The 20,881-nt window shown below is 47.5% G+C and overlaps 1 protein-coding gene across 7 annotated transcripts in view; it reads right to left on the bottom strand.

Annotated features, from left to right (window-relative positions):
- The window catches only part of SCN8A (sodium voltage-gated channel alpha subunit 8), a 1,610,732-nt gene that overhangs the window by 849,194 nt on the left and 740,657 nt on the right, over positions 1-20,881 (bottom strand). For all 7 annotated transcript variants that reach the window (XM_069653414.1, XM_069653412.1, XM_069653417.1 and 4 more), the window contains exon 10: positions 1,445-1,651. In XM_069653414.1, coding sequence (XP_069509515.1) covers positions 1,445-1,651 — 207 coding nt within the window. The remainder of the gene's footprint in view (positions 1-1,444; positions 1,652-20,881) is intronic.

Consider the following 20,881-nt stretch of genomic DNA (forward strand, 5'->3'; position numbering starts at 1 on the left):
AGATGGATACTAGTAGGGCTGCCTGGGTTGGGCTGGTCACAGTTCGGTCTACCTAAGCGACCTGGAGGCTGGTACTGTGTGGACCAAGTGGATTACAATGGGGACAATCCATCTGAAGGTGGTTGGGTGTTAAAGAACCCGTAGGTACAGTCAGAGGAAGTTTTACTTGCTTCTATTTTGTTCCAGGTGTTGTATTCCGGACTGCATCTTGTGGCGATTTCCTTAAATCTGTTGGGGCAGCATTGCTGAAGCAGTCAGTTGTCATCAAAATGGCAACTCTTGTTTCGCAACTAGCCACCATTTGTGCCCCATGATATGTTCTGCACTTAAGGGCTTTAGAGTCTGCTTACTCTCAGAGTAGGTTTTTGCACATTCTTGGGAAGAGTCTTAGTAGCAGCATTATCTTAGTCAAACTAACGTGGGAGGTATATTGAGAGCCTACTGTGACAAAGACAAAGGTGAAAATACACTTTCAGTAACATCTAGCATTGACTACACTATTATACACATGGTGTAAGACTTTACAAAGGTCACTACCTTGTTCTCTTTTAATTAGAAGCTCCATCACATTCACGTTTTTGAACAACAAAGAAAGCTGGCTCAGCCACGAGGGCTGCATGCAATAAATGATCTATGCCATCTGCCCTTTGCAAGGGATCCTGCTGCCCCCGCAAATTGCTGTGGCCACTGCAGTAGGTTAGTCACATAATCAAAGATTTCAGATAAAATTGAAGAGAAAGTATTTTAATCCCTACGGTTATGAAAAAAAGGATTTTCCAGCGGGAGGAAAAGTAGTGGTGATCGGTATTTTTCCAATAGCGGCAGAGACTTCATATTCTGTTACTCGATCTACTGATCCACATTAGGTTGTCTTTGGAAAGCACAAAGTTCTGACATATCATGCCTTTAATCAAGCACAGTGACGTATCTCCACCACGACTTCCTTTCTCTTCAGTCTGCCTGTTGCAAAAGCCACTCTATCATACCGTCAACCTCATACCTCTTCCAAATGTCCCTGTGTTAAGTACTCTGTTGCAGTTGCAATTTACTTGCAGTGTGAGTACTATATGAAACCAAAACTTAAGTGTCATACATAACAATCATGAAAACGTTCGATTGGCAAGAGCAACATGCATCCTTTTTGGAAAACTATGTTTAGTAAGTCTGCACTTCCCTTTGGTTTTTGATGCATAGTTATTTTGTAAACTTGGGATAATCTAAAAAACACGGGTTTTGAGTGAGGCTCCATTTCTCCAGAATGTTTCTAGCCATTCCTAAGGCTGCACTCACTAACAATTTGCGGTTAACATTTCCCAACCCCACTCAAGCTCCAGCCCAGACTCACAGAATGTTTGACGACAAGTAGAGATCTCTACTTTAATTGTCCTACAACCTCCATCATAAACATATCAATTGCAAAATAATTATGAAACAAAATATGCACCTGTGCATCTTCCTGCTGCTTCTTAAGCTGCTCCAACATAGCCTTGAATTCTGCATCTTTCTGCTCTGCTTCTTCCAGTGTTGCTTGGTTTTGCTCGTCATAGGCCATAGCAACCACAGCCAGAATAAGGTTGACTAGGTAGAATGACCCCACAAAGATAACCAGCACAAAGAAGATCATGTAGGTTTTTCCAGCTGCACGGAGGGTCTACAAAAAATAGAATGTTTAGTGTAAATCAATGCGAAATTGGCAATACATTTTCAGGAAAATCATAGCTTTAAGGTTACAATTGGGTAAATATTTTGTGACTACGTCCAATCCCAAACCTGCACACCATAAATGTTCAATGTATTACATTTTGCATGAAAGAATATACTTGAAGGATGCACCAAGCACGTTTCAAATAACTCTCACTTCTGCGCTGACAGGATCCTCTAAACTAAACATTTAAATATCGAACAACAAACATTCAGCTGAACATACTTTTAGAAAGATCAGTCCCAGTGAATATGTATCATCTAATTTCACTTTATTTATAATAGCACTTGAATAAACGTTTAATAGACAACTATACCAGTCATTTTAATTGACTTTGAATCATTGTTATAGCTCATGTATGGAGTCAATCTATCAGCACGATAAGCAAAAGGGACATGGGTCAAGTTCAATAACAGTGTAACTGGGAAGACCCATTGTTAGCCAATGTGGACATAGTGCGCCTATCCGACACCTCTCTACCGCTCACAACTTCTTGTTTCCTTCTTCTGGTCACTGCTGCCTATGTTGCCCCCTTGCAATTAAATAGTTCAGCATTTAAACACAGACACAGGCCTACAGATAAAGCAGGATAGGATGGTGCTGGATCATGTGCCTTGGGATTTTCCATGGCCATTTGCTCCACCTCCCTAACTGCCCAGCAAAAGACCATATATCTGAAGGGATCACTACATTTATTTATTTTATCTATTGAGCACCTATACAGCAGAAAGTTTTTCCAGGTGCTGCAAGACAAAAGGGGAGAGATGTGGGGGGATTCGGATTGTGCAAGTGCAGTATCAAGAAGTGCGGGAGTTTAGAGATGGGATAGGGAGAGGATGAGGGAGGGAGAAGTGCTGGATGGAGGGGACCCAGGGTCTGGGCAAGTGCTATGGGGTGCCCAACAGGGCCAGGGGGAGTAAGGAGCAGCGGTAATGGTGAGAGGGGGTGGCATTTTAAGAAGGCTAGTCAGGGAAGGGTGCTTGAGGGCAAATGCTGGTAGGAAGGGTGAGAGGGGAAGACTGGATAAAAAGGAGGGCCTGACCCTGGGGAGACTCAGAAGGGACACAGGCATCCAGTCGTAGAGCAATCTGAGACTAGCACAGGAGGGGGAGAGGGAAGGAGGAGGTGAAAAGGAAGGTCTTGAGTGGCTTCTGGAACTTAAGACGATCCGGCTCAAGACGGAGAGGGGCAGGCAAGCCGTTCCAGAGGGAGGCTCCTGCTGAAGAGAGAGATCTACCCCCCATTCTCTGCTTGGAGAAATGTCTGACCTGCAGAAAGTTATAGCTAGAGGACCGAAGGACTCTAGCTGGGAGGTAATTAGGGAGAAGAACAAGTTACTTACTCCTGGTAACGTTCTTCCGACTGGATGTTTCTCCCACGTATTCCTCATCTTTGACACTTGTTGTCCAGCTACAGCTGCTTCGGAAAAAGAAATTCGTTAGAGGGCGCTGGGCGTCAATGGCATCAAGTCGATGTCCCTCGTAGGCCTCCGTTGAGGATGATGTCATTGAGGGCATATATAGCACATGCAGCGCCCGTTGGCCTCCGTTCTGTTTTTTCCCCCTTTAACAGCAAAGATACCTGCAAAAACGGGAGTGACTGTACTCAGCCTTGATGGAACAGAAGCTGTAATAGCACGGGAAATTTTACTGAAGGGTAGGATGGGAGGGCAATGAGGAATACGTGGGAGGAACATCCAGTCAAAAGAACGTTACCAGGGTTAACTTGTTTTTCGAATGGATTTTGTCCTCCCACATATTCCTAATCTTTGACAGACTCCCACAGCAGTATTTGGTTAGGAGGAGGGAGTAGAATTAGAATTCATATTTTCATGGACCTAGTGAAGGACTGCCTTGCCAAAAGTACCATCCTGACCCAGGGAAGATTCTAGGCAATAATGCTTAGCGAATGTGTGGATGGAAGAGCACGTTGCAGCTTCACAAATGTTTTTAATTGGTACACCCCTTTCCAGGGCTGTAGAGGTAGCCATGCCCCTAGTGGAATGGGCCCTTAAACCTTCAGGAGGGTCTTTTCCTGCCAACGTGTAACATTCTGAGATTGCCAGAATTATCCATCTGGATAAGGTTTGTTCAGTAACAGCCTACCCAGTTTATGTCCTGTATATCCAATGAAAAGTTGGTCATAAATTTGTATCTTAGACGTTCCAGGGGTCTAACCTATGTAGTCTTTCCTACTCCTTGTAAGGATGAGGTTGGGGACAGAAAGAAAGCAGAATGATTTTCTGACCAATATGAAAATCAGAAATGATTTTGGGCAAAAATGAAGGTTTGACCCTTAAAATAACCCTATCATTGTGCAAGATAGTAAAGGGTAGCTTGGACGAAAGCGCCTGCAACTCGCTCACTCTATGGGCTGAAGTTAGAGCTACCAATAGAATGGTTTTAAAGGTTAACAACCTTAAAGGACATGAGTGTAGAGGTTCAAAAGGTGCACACATTAGGAATTTTAGAACCCGATTAAGGTTAAAGGATATTTTTTTTTTGTACCGCGCACTATCACCACCGGAGTGGTCCCCTGGCGTTCTGGCAGTTCTGAAAGAGGAGGGGAGGTTGAGTTAGTAGGAGGAAGAAGAAAAAGTGCGAGAGAGCAGTGATGTGCTGTTGGCAGCCTCAGCCCGGTGGGTCCGTTGGTTGGGCCTGGGGTGTTTGCGCCCGTTAGTCGTCGTGTACTGTTGTGCAAGTCTATGTGTGAATTTTGTTTTGTTGTTGCAATAAAGTGAAGTTTGTGCGGTTTGTTGTGCTGTAGGTTTTTGGTTGCATTTGGTTTGGAGTTTGAGAGTTGTATGCAGAGGGTGAAATTGTTAGTGGAGTTGGTTACTTGGCATTTCTATCCTGAATTGAGGCGCTGGGCTTGCGTAGTTTCCCCTGATGCACCACAGTCCTGATCTGGGCCAGTCTGGCATTCAAGGTACCTTTCTCATCTGGCCCCCACCTCTATTAGGCTCTCTCATAGCCCCACCTGTCCTCCCTTCATACTCCTGCGGCCAGTGCACCTGTCAATGTCAGCAACTCAGTGTGGTGGTTGACAATTTCTCGACAATTCCACAACATTGTGGCACCTCTCGGTAACTAAGGGGCGGGTGAAGATGTTGAGTGGGGTTGGCTGTGGTAGTTGACTTGGTCTCCATGCGTGTCGCCTGTGTTACAGTCTGTCCGGACTCACCCGTCCGGGTGCCATGGGAGCTTCCCTGTCAATTCTGGGGTTGTCCGTGTCCTTTCCAGTTTAGTCATCCTTCTCTTTGTTTCGGTTTTCAGTTTGAGTCTGTGGTGTTGAAGAGCCAGGTTTTTAGTGATTTTCTGAATTTTAGGTGATGATCTGTGTTTTTTATTTCTTTTGGGATGTTGTTCCATGTTTTTGCAGCTAAGTGGTAGAAGGTCTCAAACCTGGAAAGGAGATGGTGGGAAACACATTAGTGAGCCCCTTTAGAAATTGTGTCACCAGTGGAATCTTGAAATAGGAGCATTCCTCCAACAAGCGCTTAAAGATGGACAGCGCTGCCAAGTAGCTTTTAATGGTACCAATCTGGAGCCCCAAATTAGCTAAAGACAGAAGAAAGGATAAAACATCTGGTGTTTTTCATAGGACAGGATGTAGATTATTTTCCCTGCACCAGTTGCAGAATGTAATCCAATGGCAACGGTACGAAGACTTTGTTGCTGGCCTTCTGGCCGAAAACAAAACCTCCATTACGTCGTCTGGGAGGACCGAATCCTTCTGTCTCAGCCTTTCAGAAGCGTGAAGGTTGAATGTCTTGACCTCTGGATGGAGAACCCGACCCTCCTCTCACGAGAGAAGGTCCTCTCTTTGTGGAAGACACATCGGAGGACAGATGGACATGTCCAGAAATCTGGGTACAACATCCTCCTGGCCCAATCCAGGGCAATTAGGATCATATGTTTTCCAAACCTTCTCAACCTCCTGATCACATGAGGAATGACGAGGACAGTAGTGGAAACTGCCAGTCCACTACGAACGCGTCTCCTAGAGCTCCTCTTGGGGGAAATTCCCTGGAGCAATACTGTTCGCACTTCCAGTTGACCTTAGTCGCAAACAGTTCCACTTGAGGGGTTCCCTAAAGGGTGACGATCTCTTGAAGGACTTCCTGAGGTAGTTCTCACTCTTGGGAGACTGCTCTGCCTGCCCTGAGCGTCCGCCGCCCTGTTCCCCTCTCCGTCTATGTGAACTGATGATAGGGAGATTCCTTCTTGAATTGCCCAGTACCAGAGCTGCATTGCCTCTCTGCACAGTGGAAGTGACACTACATCTCTCTTTTTGAGGTAGTACATGGCCACTGTGTTGTCTGTTATTATCAGGACATTCTTTCCCCGTATAGAGGGCAGAAAGGCATTCAGCCCTAGTCTGATGCCCTCAGCTCCAAAAGAGTGATATGTAGTTTGGACTCCGATGTAGACCAACGACCCCTGACTGTTAGATCATTGGCATGGGCTCCGCACCCCGTGAGTGAGGCATCTGGCACTACCTTATCTCCGAAAATGGTTGCCAAAAGGGTTCTCCCTTCAGAATATTGTCCTTGCAGGCCTACCATAGACCTTCCTGCGAGACCCTGGTTGGAATCTGAATTAGGTCCGACATCTTTCCTGAGAACTGGGACCATGGCGTTCTTGGAGCCCATTGAAGGGATCTCATTCTAAGGCTGGCCTCTGGCAACAGAAATATACAGGATGCCATGAGGTGGAGCAACCTAAAAAATAAAATCGAAGGCCGGTAGACTGCCGGCATTCTGAAACTTGAAACTTGGTAACCATCTGAAGAATGTCTTGACCCCCTCCTCGGGTGGCAAGCTCTTTCCCAAGGATGTATACAGTACAGCTCTGATCGATGTACTGGAGCTTTTGAGAAGGTGTCATATGGGACTTCTTGTAATTGAGGGAGAAGCCCAGTCTGAAGAGAGTGGCAGGTGACATTGAGATGATCCCAGGCTTGTTCAGGAGAACGCGCCCTGATCAGCCCATCATCCAGGTAGGGGTAGACTTGAATCCCCCCCTCTCCTGAGACTCGCTGCCACCACCAACATCAGTTTGGTGAAAACCCTCGGACGGAGGTTAGCCCGAATGGTAGAACCCAAAATTGATGATCAGAACTGCCAACTGTGAACCTCAGGTATTTCCTGTGCTTCAGATAGATTGGCACATGAAAATAAGCATCCTGAAGGTCCAATGACACCAACCAATCCTGGAGTTGGAGGGCCTGAAGGATCTGAGAAAGTGTGACCATCTTGAACTTGTCCTTCCCGAGGAACTTGTTTAAGTATCTTAGGTCCAAGATGGGTCTCAGTCCTCCGTCTTTCTTGGGCATTAAAAAATAAGGGGAGTACCATCCTTTGTTCCTCTCCGCTACATGCACTGGTTCTATAGCACCTTTCTCTAGCAGGGTTAACATTTCCTGCCCAAGGAGCGGATCCAGAATCCTCAAAGAGTGGTTCCCCGGTGGATTGTTCTGAGGTCTCCTTATGAAAGAAAGGCAGTAACCGTGGGCTACTGTTTCTAGAGCCCAAGTATCCGAAGTAATGTCTCACCATTCTTCTAGATGCTGAGACAGTCAGACCCCCACTGGTGAACTGTAGACCTCAGGGTGGTTTTGAGGTGGCTGATACTGTGGCCGATGGTAAGGAGGCTGCTGCTTGAGCTGGCTTTGCACCTCTACCTCGTCCACCACGAGGAAATCTTCTCTGGCTCCTTTGACTGACCATTCCTCTCGTCCTTCCAACTGAAGAGTAGTAGCGAAAAGATCTACCCCTCCAAGGTTACCCTGTCCCTAGGACATTAAGGCTGAGGTTGCCTAATAGCGGCGCCTAAAGATTTGGCTGCCACCTTTGAAGTGTGCAACCTCAAGGCTCTCATCAGCCTTATTGCCAAAACGGTGAGACCCGTCAAAAGGCATGTTGAGAATTCTAGATTGCACATCAGGTGCAAAACCTGACTTTTCAACCACGTAAATCTGCGCATAACGGTGCTGGTAGCCATGGCTCTGCTGATCCTATCTGCAGATTCCAAAACTGATTGAAGAGACTTGCACATGGCTTCTGCCGTCTCTAACAATAGCTAAGAAGCCGTCTCTTTCATCCCCTTCCGGAATGTGCTCTGCCGCCATGGAAATGCAGTCCCATAGAGTGAACGTAAACTTTGCTAGATCACAAGTGGAGTTGGCAGATTTTAATGCAATGCTCCCTGCAGAGAATACTTTCCTTGCCCATCCATCTATGCGTTTGTCGTACCTATCAGGAGGGTTGGTAAGGTATGCCGCTTGTTTTGATGTTGCAGTAGCTGCCTGCACCACCAGGCTCTCCACAGTGGGGTGTTTTGACAGGTAGTCAGGGTCACTACTGGAAGGGCGGTACTTCTTAGTTAAGTTTTTATCAACTGACGGTTGGTTTCCTGAGTCACCCAGTTCCTGCCCACTGTTTTCTGCAAGTCTACATGGAAGGGTAAGATGGGATCTGACTGTGGACCTTTGTCAAGAATGTCAGTAAGGTCGTCCTGTTCATATGGTAATGGAGGCCTAATCCAACCCATGTAATCCACCACCTTTGATATGAGCTGCCTGTAGGATGCATCTGCATGCTCCCCAGCCTCAGGTTTCCCAAACTCTGGTTCAGGCGAGGTATCTACCCCACTTGCAGTTTGCACATTTTCATAAAGGTCCTTCATCCTGGACCTTTCCGAAATAAAAGTTTTCTTGTACATTGGGCGTACCATATTGTAGGCCAAATGGGGATTCCTCATCAGACTGCTCCTCTTCTTCAAAAATTGAAGAAGCCATCTCTTTCATCCCCTTCCGGAATGTGCTCTGCCGCCATGGAAATGCAGTCCCATAGAGTGAACGTAAACTTTGCTAGAGCACAAGTGGAGTTGGCAGATTTTAATGCAATGCTCCCTGCAGAGAATACTTTCCTTGCCCATCCATCTATGCGTTTAAAAAAATCTCTTAGGCAGTGGAGCATATGTTTTGCCTGGAATTATTGATTTTGGCATAATTGGCCGTAGTAGTCTAGGTTTTTTTTATCGACGCCATTGATTTAGGAGGGGCACTCAGTGTTGACGGCACAGCTGGTAAAGGTGTTGCAGCTGGCGTCGATGTCGAGGGTTTGGCGGGCATCGAAGGCGCCGCTGGTTTTGAAGGTGTCAATGACCTCGACTTGTCTTTACGTCTCGAATGATACTTGGATAAAACATCGGATCTCGGCATGTGGATCAGGCCTTTTCTCCCGGGCTCGAGGGCGCGCAAGACTTACGACGAGAGCTTTCCTTTCTGGCTTCTTTCGAAGGCTCGGTAGGAGCCTGGCTAGGTTTTTGTTTTTCAAAAATCTTAAGCATCGCGCCGTGAAGGCTTCCCACTCGGCCGGAGTGGATTTTTGTTCGAGCAAGCAACTCTTTCGGGGGAAGCATCCGACAACGAAGTCGACGAAGGTGACCTACAGTGCCTTGTCTTCGACTTCTTCGAGGACGAAGAAAAATGGTGTGTGCCGCTCCTCGACCTGGACCACATGTCCTCCTTCCTCCGAGGAGAGTCGTCTCTCGACTCGTCAGTCGAAGGTTTCACAGATCGGGTAGGGGATTTTTTTTAAGGGTTTTGCCTACCTTCAGCTTCCCCTTGCATTCCCTCAAGGCCTTTCCATTCATGGACTGGCACTTCCAGCAGTCGGAGGTGTCATGGTCTGCTCCGAGGCACTACAAACAGATGCAGTGCGGATCATTTTCGATCAGCAATACCAACACTTTTTAAAACCTGACTTCGGAGTCATCAGAGTCATCATTGTCTATAATGAAGACATAGTAGTCGATGATTAAAGACGTCACAAGATGTGAGGTGCGCCGAATACAGAACTGTGCTATACATGCCTTTGATGACATCATCCTCGACGGATGCTGAGTGTCGTCAGCATAACATGCATCATTAGCCAATCACTTGTAGTCAACTAAAATTTAGGTATGGCCAGATCCACCTCCAAAGAACACTGAGGAGGCAAAACAGCTCTACCTTACCCTGTTCCACTTATACTATAGCTTGTGAATGGACGGCATCCTCTGACGTGCTGGCAGACTTCTTATGACCACTGCTGGAGGGTGCTGTGGAGGCTGGGTCAGTGGCGAGCTGGGCACATAGTGTTATAGGTGTTCCTGTGCCACTGCCGACTGTGGCTACACATAGCAATCATTCCAATGTGAAACCCTTTGCCAAAACAGAAGTCCAGCGCGATCGAAGATGAAAGGGTAAAACGCAAACTCCAATCTCCCCCCTCAGTCTATATTCAAAGACTATAAACACTGAGGTAATACACACTTCTACCTTCCTCTGCAAATATTACAGAAAATGCGAGAGCTATGATGGAGGTTACAGGAAAGCAAAAATAAACCTTTGAAATAAAACAGCTTGGGAGTGCTACAGCCCAATAGACATGTGTAATGACATAACTGTCCTCTAAATGCAAAGCTCTGAATAATATCCAAAAAAAGATCAAAGACTCCCTTGCACACAAAGGGCAATGAAAAATGTAAAATGACTACCCAGGAAGAAGCCTAAGCCTACCTACCCTCAGTAGTCATTGAATTAAGGACTGAAATAAGGTGTCTAGAATATAAGCTAAAAGCCTATCTCATGTATGTGTGCCATTTTGCATACTGTTATGACAATTCTACGTACTGAAGACTTTGTTGGATGACGGGGCATTTTTCAACCATTTGCATGGATGAAAGAGCCAATGAAAGAGGAAATATAGGAGAGTATTTCATCTCTCACAACCAGGTCAAATTGGTGGTGGTGGTGTTGTGAACAATGCCTAACCCTTTTTGAACTTTGTAATGGAATTCTTGGCCCACCTTGACCCTTTGCAACAGCAGCTTGCCTTCACTGCCTTCTTCTTCACCCAAACTACTTATTGAGATACCATTTTATGCTACTCATCCAACTATCACTGGCACCACCAGAGTTTCCTGCTCCATAACTGGCTCTTCCTGTGCTGTCAGGCCCTGACCTACCTGAAGCAGAGTATGAATGAATCATGGGATCCTCTATCATTTTTGGGAAAATATACCAAATTTAAAGCATTACCTTTTACGTGATCACTTGCAGTATGTGGTTCCAAAAATGCCCACAGTATCTCATAATAAAATTAAAATCTCACCTATTTTAGTGTAGTACCCACGGGTAAAAGCACATTTCCAAGTGGGCATATTTTACTGAATTTGAGGGAAAAACTATATGCTGGGAATGAAATCATTGATAATATTACCAATGGAGTAGTTTTTGGAGAGTTAGAAAATTATGAACAGAAACTGATACATTTTATAATCCATACTTCTTTGCACCTATCAATAATTGTGGTAGGCTGCTTTCCTATGACACCGATATGCTGGTAACCACCGATCAGAATGTATTTCTTTCAAGAACAGGTCTGTCCACACAGAATAATCCACGCAGACTGTTCACCCTGATGCATAATGTTTACCCAGAGGTCCTTACAACAGTCGCAGCACTGGATGCCGAAAAGGCATTCGACTCGGTTGAATGGCCTTTTCTGTTTGAGGTCCTTCGGCGGGCAGGTATGCGTATTACGTTCCTACATTGGATCAGTTTGTTGTATACAGCCCCTCGTGCCTTGGTCTACACTAATTGTATCCAGTCTGACCCTATTCTTCCATCTCGGGGCATTAGACAAGGCTGCCAGTGGCATGTGCCCTGAGTGAATATCATACTCATAGGGGGGGGTAACACTTCGCTCACACACCTCCATAGTCTCATTGTACGCGGACGACATGTTAATATACGTCAAGAACCTGCAGACCAACCTGGACCCCGTGGTCCCACTCACCTCTGGAGTCCCCCCCCCCCCCAAGACGTTGGGGAGTCCTTTGCCTGGTGCCCGCAGGGTATCCATTACTTGGGCGTCCGTGTGTCCACATCCCCGGCTAGGCTATATGAGGACAATTATATTGCCGCTTTACAATACTTGGAACACCGGGTGGACACCTGGGTGCACCTTCCTATTTCTCAAGCTGCCCAAATCTCGCTTTCTAAGATGGTGATCCTTCCAACATTATTCTATGTGTTTAACAATGTTCCGGTATGGCCCCCTGAGTCCTTTTGACGAGTGAAGATAATGATGACCAAACTGATCTGGACTGGGAAACGCCCTCGAGTCTCCCTGGATACTTTATGTCGCCCCTACTCCCGGGAAGGGCTGGATGTCCCCGACCTTTTCTTATATTATTTGATTGCTCAGGCCCAGTACGCCATTTGGTGGTAGGCCCCCCTCGGACGACTTGCCCCATTCACGTTTTGAGAGGGCCATTGCCTGTCCAGATGATCTTATAGGTCTCTTGTGGGCCACGCGGGAGAAATACCGCCGGTGGATATCGCCATTAGAGCCTGGCACCGGTTGGCGACATGGGCCAGGCTGGCCCAATGGTACTCCCCCACTATGGCTATATATCATGTCCAGGGTATTTCACTCACACACAAGACTATTTTTATACAACACTTCTCTAATCTACAGATCCACACACTAGGAGATGTGGCTCTGGAAGGGAAATGTATATCCTGGGAAGTCCTTAAATCTAGGGGCGCCTGGAACCCTATCATTCAGCTTTTAGATTTCCGAATGAGGGAGGTGTTGAGGACCAGTTGGTCCGACTTCGCGAACGGCCCTCGCCCCTCCCCCTCATGACATATATCACTGCCCCGACATCCACCAGGAAGCTAGTCTCGACCTTGTATGGTTTGGCCCGAGCAACCAAGACCTCACTCCACAACCATTACAGGGAAAGTTGGGAGGGTGTTCTGGGGAAAAAGCTGTCTGACGAGCAATGGGGTCTGATCTGAGCCCAGACAAAGTCTATTTTCTCCAATAACAGATTTCGCCTGATCTACTTAAAATTTTTACACCAGATGTACTTCTCTCTCCTTAGATTGCACAAACTATTTCCACATAAACCCCCGGAATGCAAGAGAGGTTGTCAGAGCCCAGCTGATTTTTCATGTCGCGTGGTTGCGTCCCCAGATCCACGACTTGTGGATGAGCACTGCTGATGCAGTGTGGAGTATGATTGATAGTCCCATCCCACTCTCTCCAGAATGCTGGTTACTGGCCCTTGTGGAACTTGGAACCGGTGGCGAGAAACGCCTTGTGAGTATGGCTTGAGCAGTCGCAAGGTCACTAGTGGCGCGTATGTGAGGTGCCACCGCACCACCCTCGTTTCAGCACTGGCTCAACCTTATGTCAAGTTGTGAGCTTAGGGAGACTCAATACAACCTGTTGCTTCCTATTAAAAGCAAACCTAAGGACTACTCGGGGCCCTTTAGGTGCTACATGGCCAGGAAAGATGATCTAGATAATGACCCTATCTTGCAGCCCCTGCAGGACTTGCCTGTGGTGAACACCCCCCCCCCCCCGTGAGGGCCCCGTCATGAACTACTCATGTTTATGTCTTTAAAATGGTGTAAAACTGTGCTTTGAGAACTTAACCATGGTGCTATCGATGGAACACCCTGACAGCTGTGCTGATACCATAGACCATTGTGTGTTAGCAAAATCTGTTCACAATGACTGGGAGAGGGATGGGGGGTTTGCGTAGTAGGGGTCTTCAACCCCTTGTTGTTTCATTTGGGTTTTGATTTCTATGTACCGTTTACTATGTAAAATTTTAATAAACACACTAAAAAAAACTTTAAAAAAAATAACAGGCATGCCAAGGGTGCCTGCATAATAGCTCAAAGATGTGAACAAGTGATGAGCGAGCTTATAAGGGTGTGAACAAAATGGGACGAGACAAAATAAAAAAATTTAATAAGCAGGTATCTAACCTAACAAAGGTAATATTAACTTGTGTTGAGTGCTTCAATCTCAAGAGTACTGTAGAAATATGCAAAATTACATTACGCTTTGGAGAGAGCGGTGGAGTCAGATAGGCAGGTGGTCATATTGGCAGAATGGGGGAAATAGCAGGTGGAGCACCCACTTTGGCAAGTAAGTGAAGTTTAAACAGAGCGTTAAAATTATCCACAGGCTGCCTTTCATTGTGGTTGGCAAGGGGCCCAATGGAGTAGTGAAAGGGTGAAAGAACGGAAGCGAGAGGTGCCACTGGTGGAGGCATGTCACAGTAAGGATGACTGCACAGGATGGAACGTGATGTTGAGTAAGCAGAGACACAGACAGAAAGGTACTGAAAAGCAAGACTATTGATAGATTTGTAAACTATGATAAGGAACTTGAAAAGGGAGTGATTGTGCATGGAGGGCCAACTAGCATGGTGCTGAACTGGATAACCCAGCCCTTTAAGATGAATAGCAATTACCCTGGAGATGGACGGGGATGCAGATTTTTATTCATACATCAATAATCAAAATGACTCAAGATAGTTGGTAAAAGGAAAACTGTTTTAATATCAATCAACGAACATCAACAAATTCGCTCGATCCTCTTACTCAATGCTTCCTAGAAAAACGTCATCCTACGTGGGAAACTAAAAAATATCTATGAGTATGGGTGATTGGCTCTGAGTTAACATCTAAGTAAACGATCCATACTAGTCTAAAAAAGTGCGAATATGTGATTGGTTACTTAGCAGGTGGGGCAACTAAGCCCGCCCCTAAAAATTACCACTATGAACTTCACTAAATGCACAACGTCCCATTGGTTTACACAACTACAGGACCCCTAATTACGCGGTCCTCTACAATTGGTTGGCACTCTAACCTCTGTCTGTACTTTTCCACCTACACCTAGCAGCATGCAGGCTGGCCAATCAGGTGCTGGTGAGCTTGTCTTACCCATTGCTTCCCACCAATTAGCATATCAATCTATCATCGCCTCTGTGGTCTACTGTCAATTAGGCTTTGAAGCTCAGCCTTGAGAGTGTTCTTAGCTCTGAGAAGTTCAGGGTGTGAAAGCACGCTCTGCCCTTATGCATGTGTGTGACCATCTAGTTCATCCAACTTCATCCTTCCACGTGACTGGAGGCCATGGAATCGAGCTTCTAGTTCTTTTTAATACTATTATTTAATAGACCTCTGACGTCTTCCTTGTTTTGTTCATGCCTTCCGAACAGGAGTTCTGTTCTTTCACATGATTTATATCCAATGTCAGTTTACTCCAGTTTGATAAGACCTTGGCTTCTTTGGCTCATCCAGCCTTGTCTGCTGAGATTCATTTTGTAATTCAATTTGCTTTTCAACTGCGACACTCTGGAAATGAGGCTTTATCTGCCTTCTTGCTAAAGTCCAGCACTACTAAAATGCATAGTGGAAACATCCATCCTTCACTTGTCCATATGTATATGGGATACATTACTCACCGTAATCGTATTTCTGATGCTTGTATCTGCTTAGATTCACATGCTGTGCATAGGCCGACATCTAGTGGAAGCTGCGGAGTATTACAGTTTGTTTTTCGAAAGTCGAAAATGGGCGTCGACACAGGCGTGCCAGTAATACTATCCCTAGTGTGACGTCCACTGTACCCAAGATCCCTCACGCGTGTAGGATCCTCAGATTGTATTTTTTCTGACATGAGGAAGCATGAGGAGTAGCGTGAGTACAGATAATCCAAGCAGATAGACAGAAAAGGTAAGACTACAAGCAATCATGCGCCTTCTCTCGGAGGGGAGGAAGGGTGGGTCGCATGTGAATCTAAGCAGATACAAGCATCAGAAATACGATTACGGTGAGTAATGTATCCCTTCTGAGGCTTGTGGAATCTGCTTAGATCACATGCTGTGCATAGATTAGCGAGCAGTACCAGAAGAAGGAGGTGGGATGTGAGAAGGGTCATGAGCAAACAGGTGTCTTAGAACCGCTTGTCCCACTTGTGTATCTGTCTTGGAATGAGTGTCAATGCAGTAATGCTGAGTAAAAGTGTGAATAGAGCTCCAAGTAGCCGCTTTGCAAATGGTGTCGAGGGGAACATTTGCAATGAAAGCCAGAGTGGCACCAATGCCTCTAGTAGAGTGGGCCCTTGGCGTAAAAGGCAGAGTCTTGTCAGAAAGAGAGTAACACAGCTGTATACAGTTGATAATCCACTTCGAGATAGCGCCCTTAGAGACGCGATCCCCCTCTCTGCCTGTAGCTACGGAGACAAACAGTTGATCTGTTTTCCTTAGCGGTCTGGTTTTATTTACATAGTATAGGACCGCCCTACGCACATCTAGGGTGTGTAGTTTCGCCTCAGCCGAGCTTTGCGGGTTCTGGAAGAAAGCCGGAAGCTCGATGGACTGGTTTACATGGAACTTGGATATGAATTTAGGTGAGAACCTAGGGTGTGTGCGTAAAACCAGTTTGTCCTTGTGGATAGTAAAGAAAGGATCCTGCACTGACAGAGCCTGAATTTCACTGACCCTTCTTATGGAGGTAATGGCTACTAAGAAGGCCGTTTTATAAGTCAGGTGTTTGAGACTACTTTTATGCATGGGTTCGAATGGGGGTCCCATGAGCTTAGCTAGCACCACGTTGAGGTCCCATCCTGGCGGTGGGTTCGAAATAGGAGGGTGAAGTCTCTTTACTCCTTCCATGAAGGCTTTAACCACTGGTACTTTCCACCACGAGACCTTGTTATGGGATGTGGTGTAAGCCGAGAGGGCTGCCAGGTGTACTTTCAGCGAGTTAAAAACCAACCCTGCATCCAGCAGGTGGAGCATGTATGTCACAACGTTGGAAGGAGTGCAATCAACCGGGTTGATTTGTTTATTCTGGCACCAGATAACGAATCTTTTCCACTTATCAAAGTAACAGTGCCTTGTATTTGGTTTCCTGGACTCCTTTAGAATGTCCATACACCTCTGTGGTAATTTGAGATGTCCAAACTCTATGACTTCAGGAGCCATGCTGCTAGGTTCATAGAGTTGGGTTCCTGATGCACTGTTTGACCCTGTTGCTGGGACAGTAGGTTGTACCAGGCTGGGAGTCTGATGGGTTCGCACACCGCCATCCTGCGTAGGTGTGGAAACCATGGTTGTCTCGCCCACATGGGAGCAACTAGGATGAGCGTCATAGATTCCTTGTTCATCTTGTACACCACCTTCCTGATGAGAGGAGTTGGTGGAAAAGCGTACGCAAACATCCCTGACCAGTTCATCCACAGGGCATTCCCTTGGGAGTCCGGCTGGGGGAACCTGGATGCAAATCCTGGGCATTGTTTGTTTTCGCTTGTGGCGAATAGGTCTATAGTGGGGAAACCCCACTGAGAGAAGAGATCTTCTACTACGTCTCTGTGAAGGACCCATTCGTGTTCTTCTGGGAGGGAGTTTCTGCTTAGAGCATCCGCTAGGGAATTGAGCTCCCCTGGAACATGTTGCGATGACAGGAAGATGTTCCGTCTGAGTGCCCATATCCATATTTTCTGGGCAAGCTTGGACAGATTTGGCGAACGAGTCCCCCCTTGCTTGTTCAGATAGAACATGGCTGTCGTGCTGTCCGTCCTGATCTGCACCGACAAGTTCAGTAGATGGGGCTCGAACGCCCTTAGCGCTCGGAATACTGCCAGAAGCTCTAGCAGATTGATGTGGTTCTTGGCTACTGAGTGAGACCAGAGACCCTGAGCTGTGTGGTGGAGATGGTGAGCTCCCCACCCAGTCAGGCATGCATCTGTAGTCACCACGGCTTGTACTTCGGGATCGTAAAAGGGTTTCCCCTTTGCGAGATTCTCTCTTGTCCACCAGTGTAGGCTCTGTACGAGTGTTGGCGAAACGACCACTAGATCGTCCCAATGACCACTTGCCTGAGACCACTGTTTCGCCAACCATTCCTGCATGGGACGCATGCGCAGACGCGCGTGGGGGACCAGGTAAATGCATGACGCCATCATGCCCAGTAACCGCATAGCTTTGCGTACTGTTATCTGTTGACCTGACTGATAATGCGGAATTTGCAGAAGTATATTCCGAATTCTCTCTTCCGAAGGGAAGGTCAATCCTTTCTGAGTATCTAGGATAGCTCCTAGAAACTGTTTTGAGGTGCTTGGCACCAGACTTGACTTTTTCTCGTTGATGGAGAAGCCTAATTCGTGGAGGAGGTCGATAGTCCTCTGAATGTTTGACCTGCAAATTCCTGGGGTTTCCCCCGTTATGAGCCAGTCGTCCAGATAAGGGTACACCGGGATTGCTTCCCTGCGTAGGTGTGCAGCCGCCACCGCCAGTACCTTGGTGAATACCCTTGGTGCTGAAGCTATCCCGAAGGGCAGTACCTTGAATTGGTAGTGGCGACTGTCCACCTTGAAGCGCAAGTACTTTTTGTGCGCTGGGAGCCTGGAAATATGAAAATAAGCATCTTTCATATCCAAGGTTGCCATGTAATCCCCCTTTTTTAGGAGGGGGATTACCTCTTGTAGCGTGGTCATACGGAATTTTTGGGGCTTGACATATTTGTTGGCAGGCCGTAAGTCCAATACTGGGCGCATTGTCAAATCTTTCTTTGGCACAAGGAAGTAAGTTGAATAGATACCCTTGTTTACCTGGTGTCCTGGGACGAGTTCTATCGCGTCCTTTTCTAGCAGAATGGCGATCTCCTCGAGAAGGATCCTTTGATGCTCTAGGGAGTGCACTCTTTGTCGTGGAGGATGATTCCGGGGACGCTGCAGTAGTTCTATACAATATCCTGCGGATACTGTTGACAGCACCCATCTGTCTGAGGTGATCCCTTCCCAAGCCTGGGTGAAGGTGGAAATGCGTCCCCCTACTGGGGTTGCGTGGCAAGGGACCCTGAACTGAGCGTCACTGTTTTGGTGGAGGCGTGCCCCCGCCCTTGTTGGGGCTGCCTCTGCCTCTTCCACGACCTCTCTTGTTACCCCTGCCGTAACTCTGGGTAGACTGCTGGTTGTTATTCCATTGTGTACCTTGTCCCTGGGCATAGTTGCCTCTTTGTGAATTTTGGCCGCGTGGGCGACGAAAATTATTGTTCCCCCTCTGGTTAGGGGGTTTGTTGGTAAGCTGGCCAAGGGATTTGAGAGTCTCATATTCATCTTTGGCATTTTTAAGTGCGTCTTCGACCGCTTTCCCAAACAATAGGTCGGGTTCCACTGGCTTGTCTATTAAAGAAGCCTGGGTTTCTGTCTTGAATCCCGACTGCCGTAACCACGCATGTCTCTTGATAACAGTACCTTCTGCTATCAATCTCCCTGCGTTGTCAGCGGCGTCGAAAGTTGCTTTTAAAATGCAACCAGACACGGCTCTCCCCTCTGCCGAGATCCGAGCCAGCTGGCCCTTTAACGGTTCTGGAGCAGAGGCAATGAGCGCCGCGACTTCTTCCCATTGATGGCAATTGTAACTAGCCAACAGGGTGGTGGAATTCGCAATCCTTGCTTGGTAGGCGGACGTTGAGGCTACCTTTCTGCCAAACCCGTAAAGTTTTTTGCTCTCCTTGTCGGGAGGAGCTTCTGATGAAGATAAGGGCGTGCCAGCCCTCTTTCTAGTGTTGGTCACCACTAGGGAATCTGGTTTAAGATGTCCCTTTATATACAGAGGGTCAGACTGGGCTGCCCGGAAAATCTTTTCAATTCTGGGGTTGACAGCTCTGGTGAGGTTAGGATTCACCAGGGAAGGATCTATTCTTCGTTGGATGGATTTGAGGATAGGGATGGTCTGAGCGACCGGTCTTCTCTCTCCTACAAACTCCTCCGCGAAGTCCCTTTCCTCCTGTACACCGTGGGTGTCGATGTGGAAGTGTTCCGCTGCTCGAGCGAGAACCTCGTTAAGGAGGGGCTGGTTATCAACTGGAGAGTCAGTAACTGGGGCTTCGCTTTGTACTGGGGAATCTACTCTGTAAATTTCCTGCTCATCTTCTCCCTCCTCCAGGTCCTCATCCTCTGCATAGTAATCTGTCCCGGTTTGTTCTTCCATAAATGCAAACTCCTGGTCCTCTTCAGGGAAAACTTGTCCCTGATAACTGGGGAGTGGAGTAGAATATGGAGTGGAGTAAGGCTGAACCTTGAAGGGTTCAGGTCTTTCGACCCGGGGCTCTTTACTTAGCGGGATAGGATCGGAGGAGCCTGAGGGTGTGGCCCCTTGAGGGTTATATGAAAGAAAGTGTTCTGGGTTCTTATCATAAAAATCAGCCAAGGAAGACATCCTAGACATAACCCTGTCTATGTCTTCACTGGACCATTCCCTGGAACAGGGTATTACTTTAGCAGGTGATTTATTTTCAAGGGTAGACTTGTGTTTGCTTGTCTGCTTAGGCTTTACAGGGGTGGAAGGCTGTGCTTTCCGCTGTTTCCCCCCTTCTCCGTGCGTGGAAAAATGTTTTCCCTGTCCCTTGGGGGCCCCAGAGACTTTCGACGCCTGGCGTCGAGGGTCTGGAGAGGTATCTGTGTGCTTCGGGCGTGGGGCCTCACTGATGTTAACCGCGGTCTCGGTATCTTGGAGCGCGGCCTGGGGGTGGAAGTCGTCTTCGTCTCCCGACGATCGAACTTCCGTTAGTGTGTGTAGCGAGGCACTCTTGGCAAGAGTGGATGATTGCCTTGCGTCGTGAGGCGATCTCGATCGAGAGCGCCCAGAGGACACCGAGTCGGACCGTTCTTTTTGTGCCTCTTTCCGGGAAGTCGACGTCGTCGAGGTCCGGTTGGTCTTAGTGTGTTTAGTGTGTGTTAGGTGTGTAGCGCTTGCGTCGCCGGGGGTCTTCCCCATAGCCGCCTTGCCGGACGACCTTCCGAGGTCGGGGACCTGCGCTCGTCGGCTGTCTTTCGACGCCGTAATGCCCTCGCCGTCCGAAAGTACGGCGTCGCTGCCATCGCTGAAGGCGCCCTCCGCTGCCATGGCCTCCTGCCTGGCGTGGTGGGCCCAACGCTTTGTCGAACGGTCCTTAAGTGTCTTAGGTTTAAACCTACTACACGCTCTGCAGTTCGCTTCGGGGTGATCCCTCGGCAAGCAGAGATTGCACGTGGCGTGCCTGTCGACCCAAGGGTATTTGCGATTGCACTTGGGGCAGAATTGAAAAGGGGTACCCTCCATACGCACCTTAAGGCAGCGGGCTGCTAAGTGTAGGAATATATATAAATGTAACTATATATCAAGAGTGAAGAGTATGTACCACCCCCCACTCTCCCTACTTGTAAGGGCCGAGGCCAGCGGCCTACTAGGCCCGGGCCGAGGCCAGCGGCCTACCGAGGCCCAGATCCGTCGTGCAGCAGTCGACGGTCGATGACTTCTCCAGCCG

The sequence above is a fragment of the Ambystoma mexicanum genome, chromosome 3q (genome assembly GCF_040938575.1).
Source record: "Ambystoma mexicanum isolate Mex_15411 chromosome 3q, UKY_AmexF1_1, whole genome shotgun sequence".
NCBI classification, from domain to species: domain Eukaryota; kingdom Metazoa; phylum Chordata; class Amphibia; order Caudata; family Ambystomatidae; genus Ambystoma; species Ambystoma mexicanum.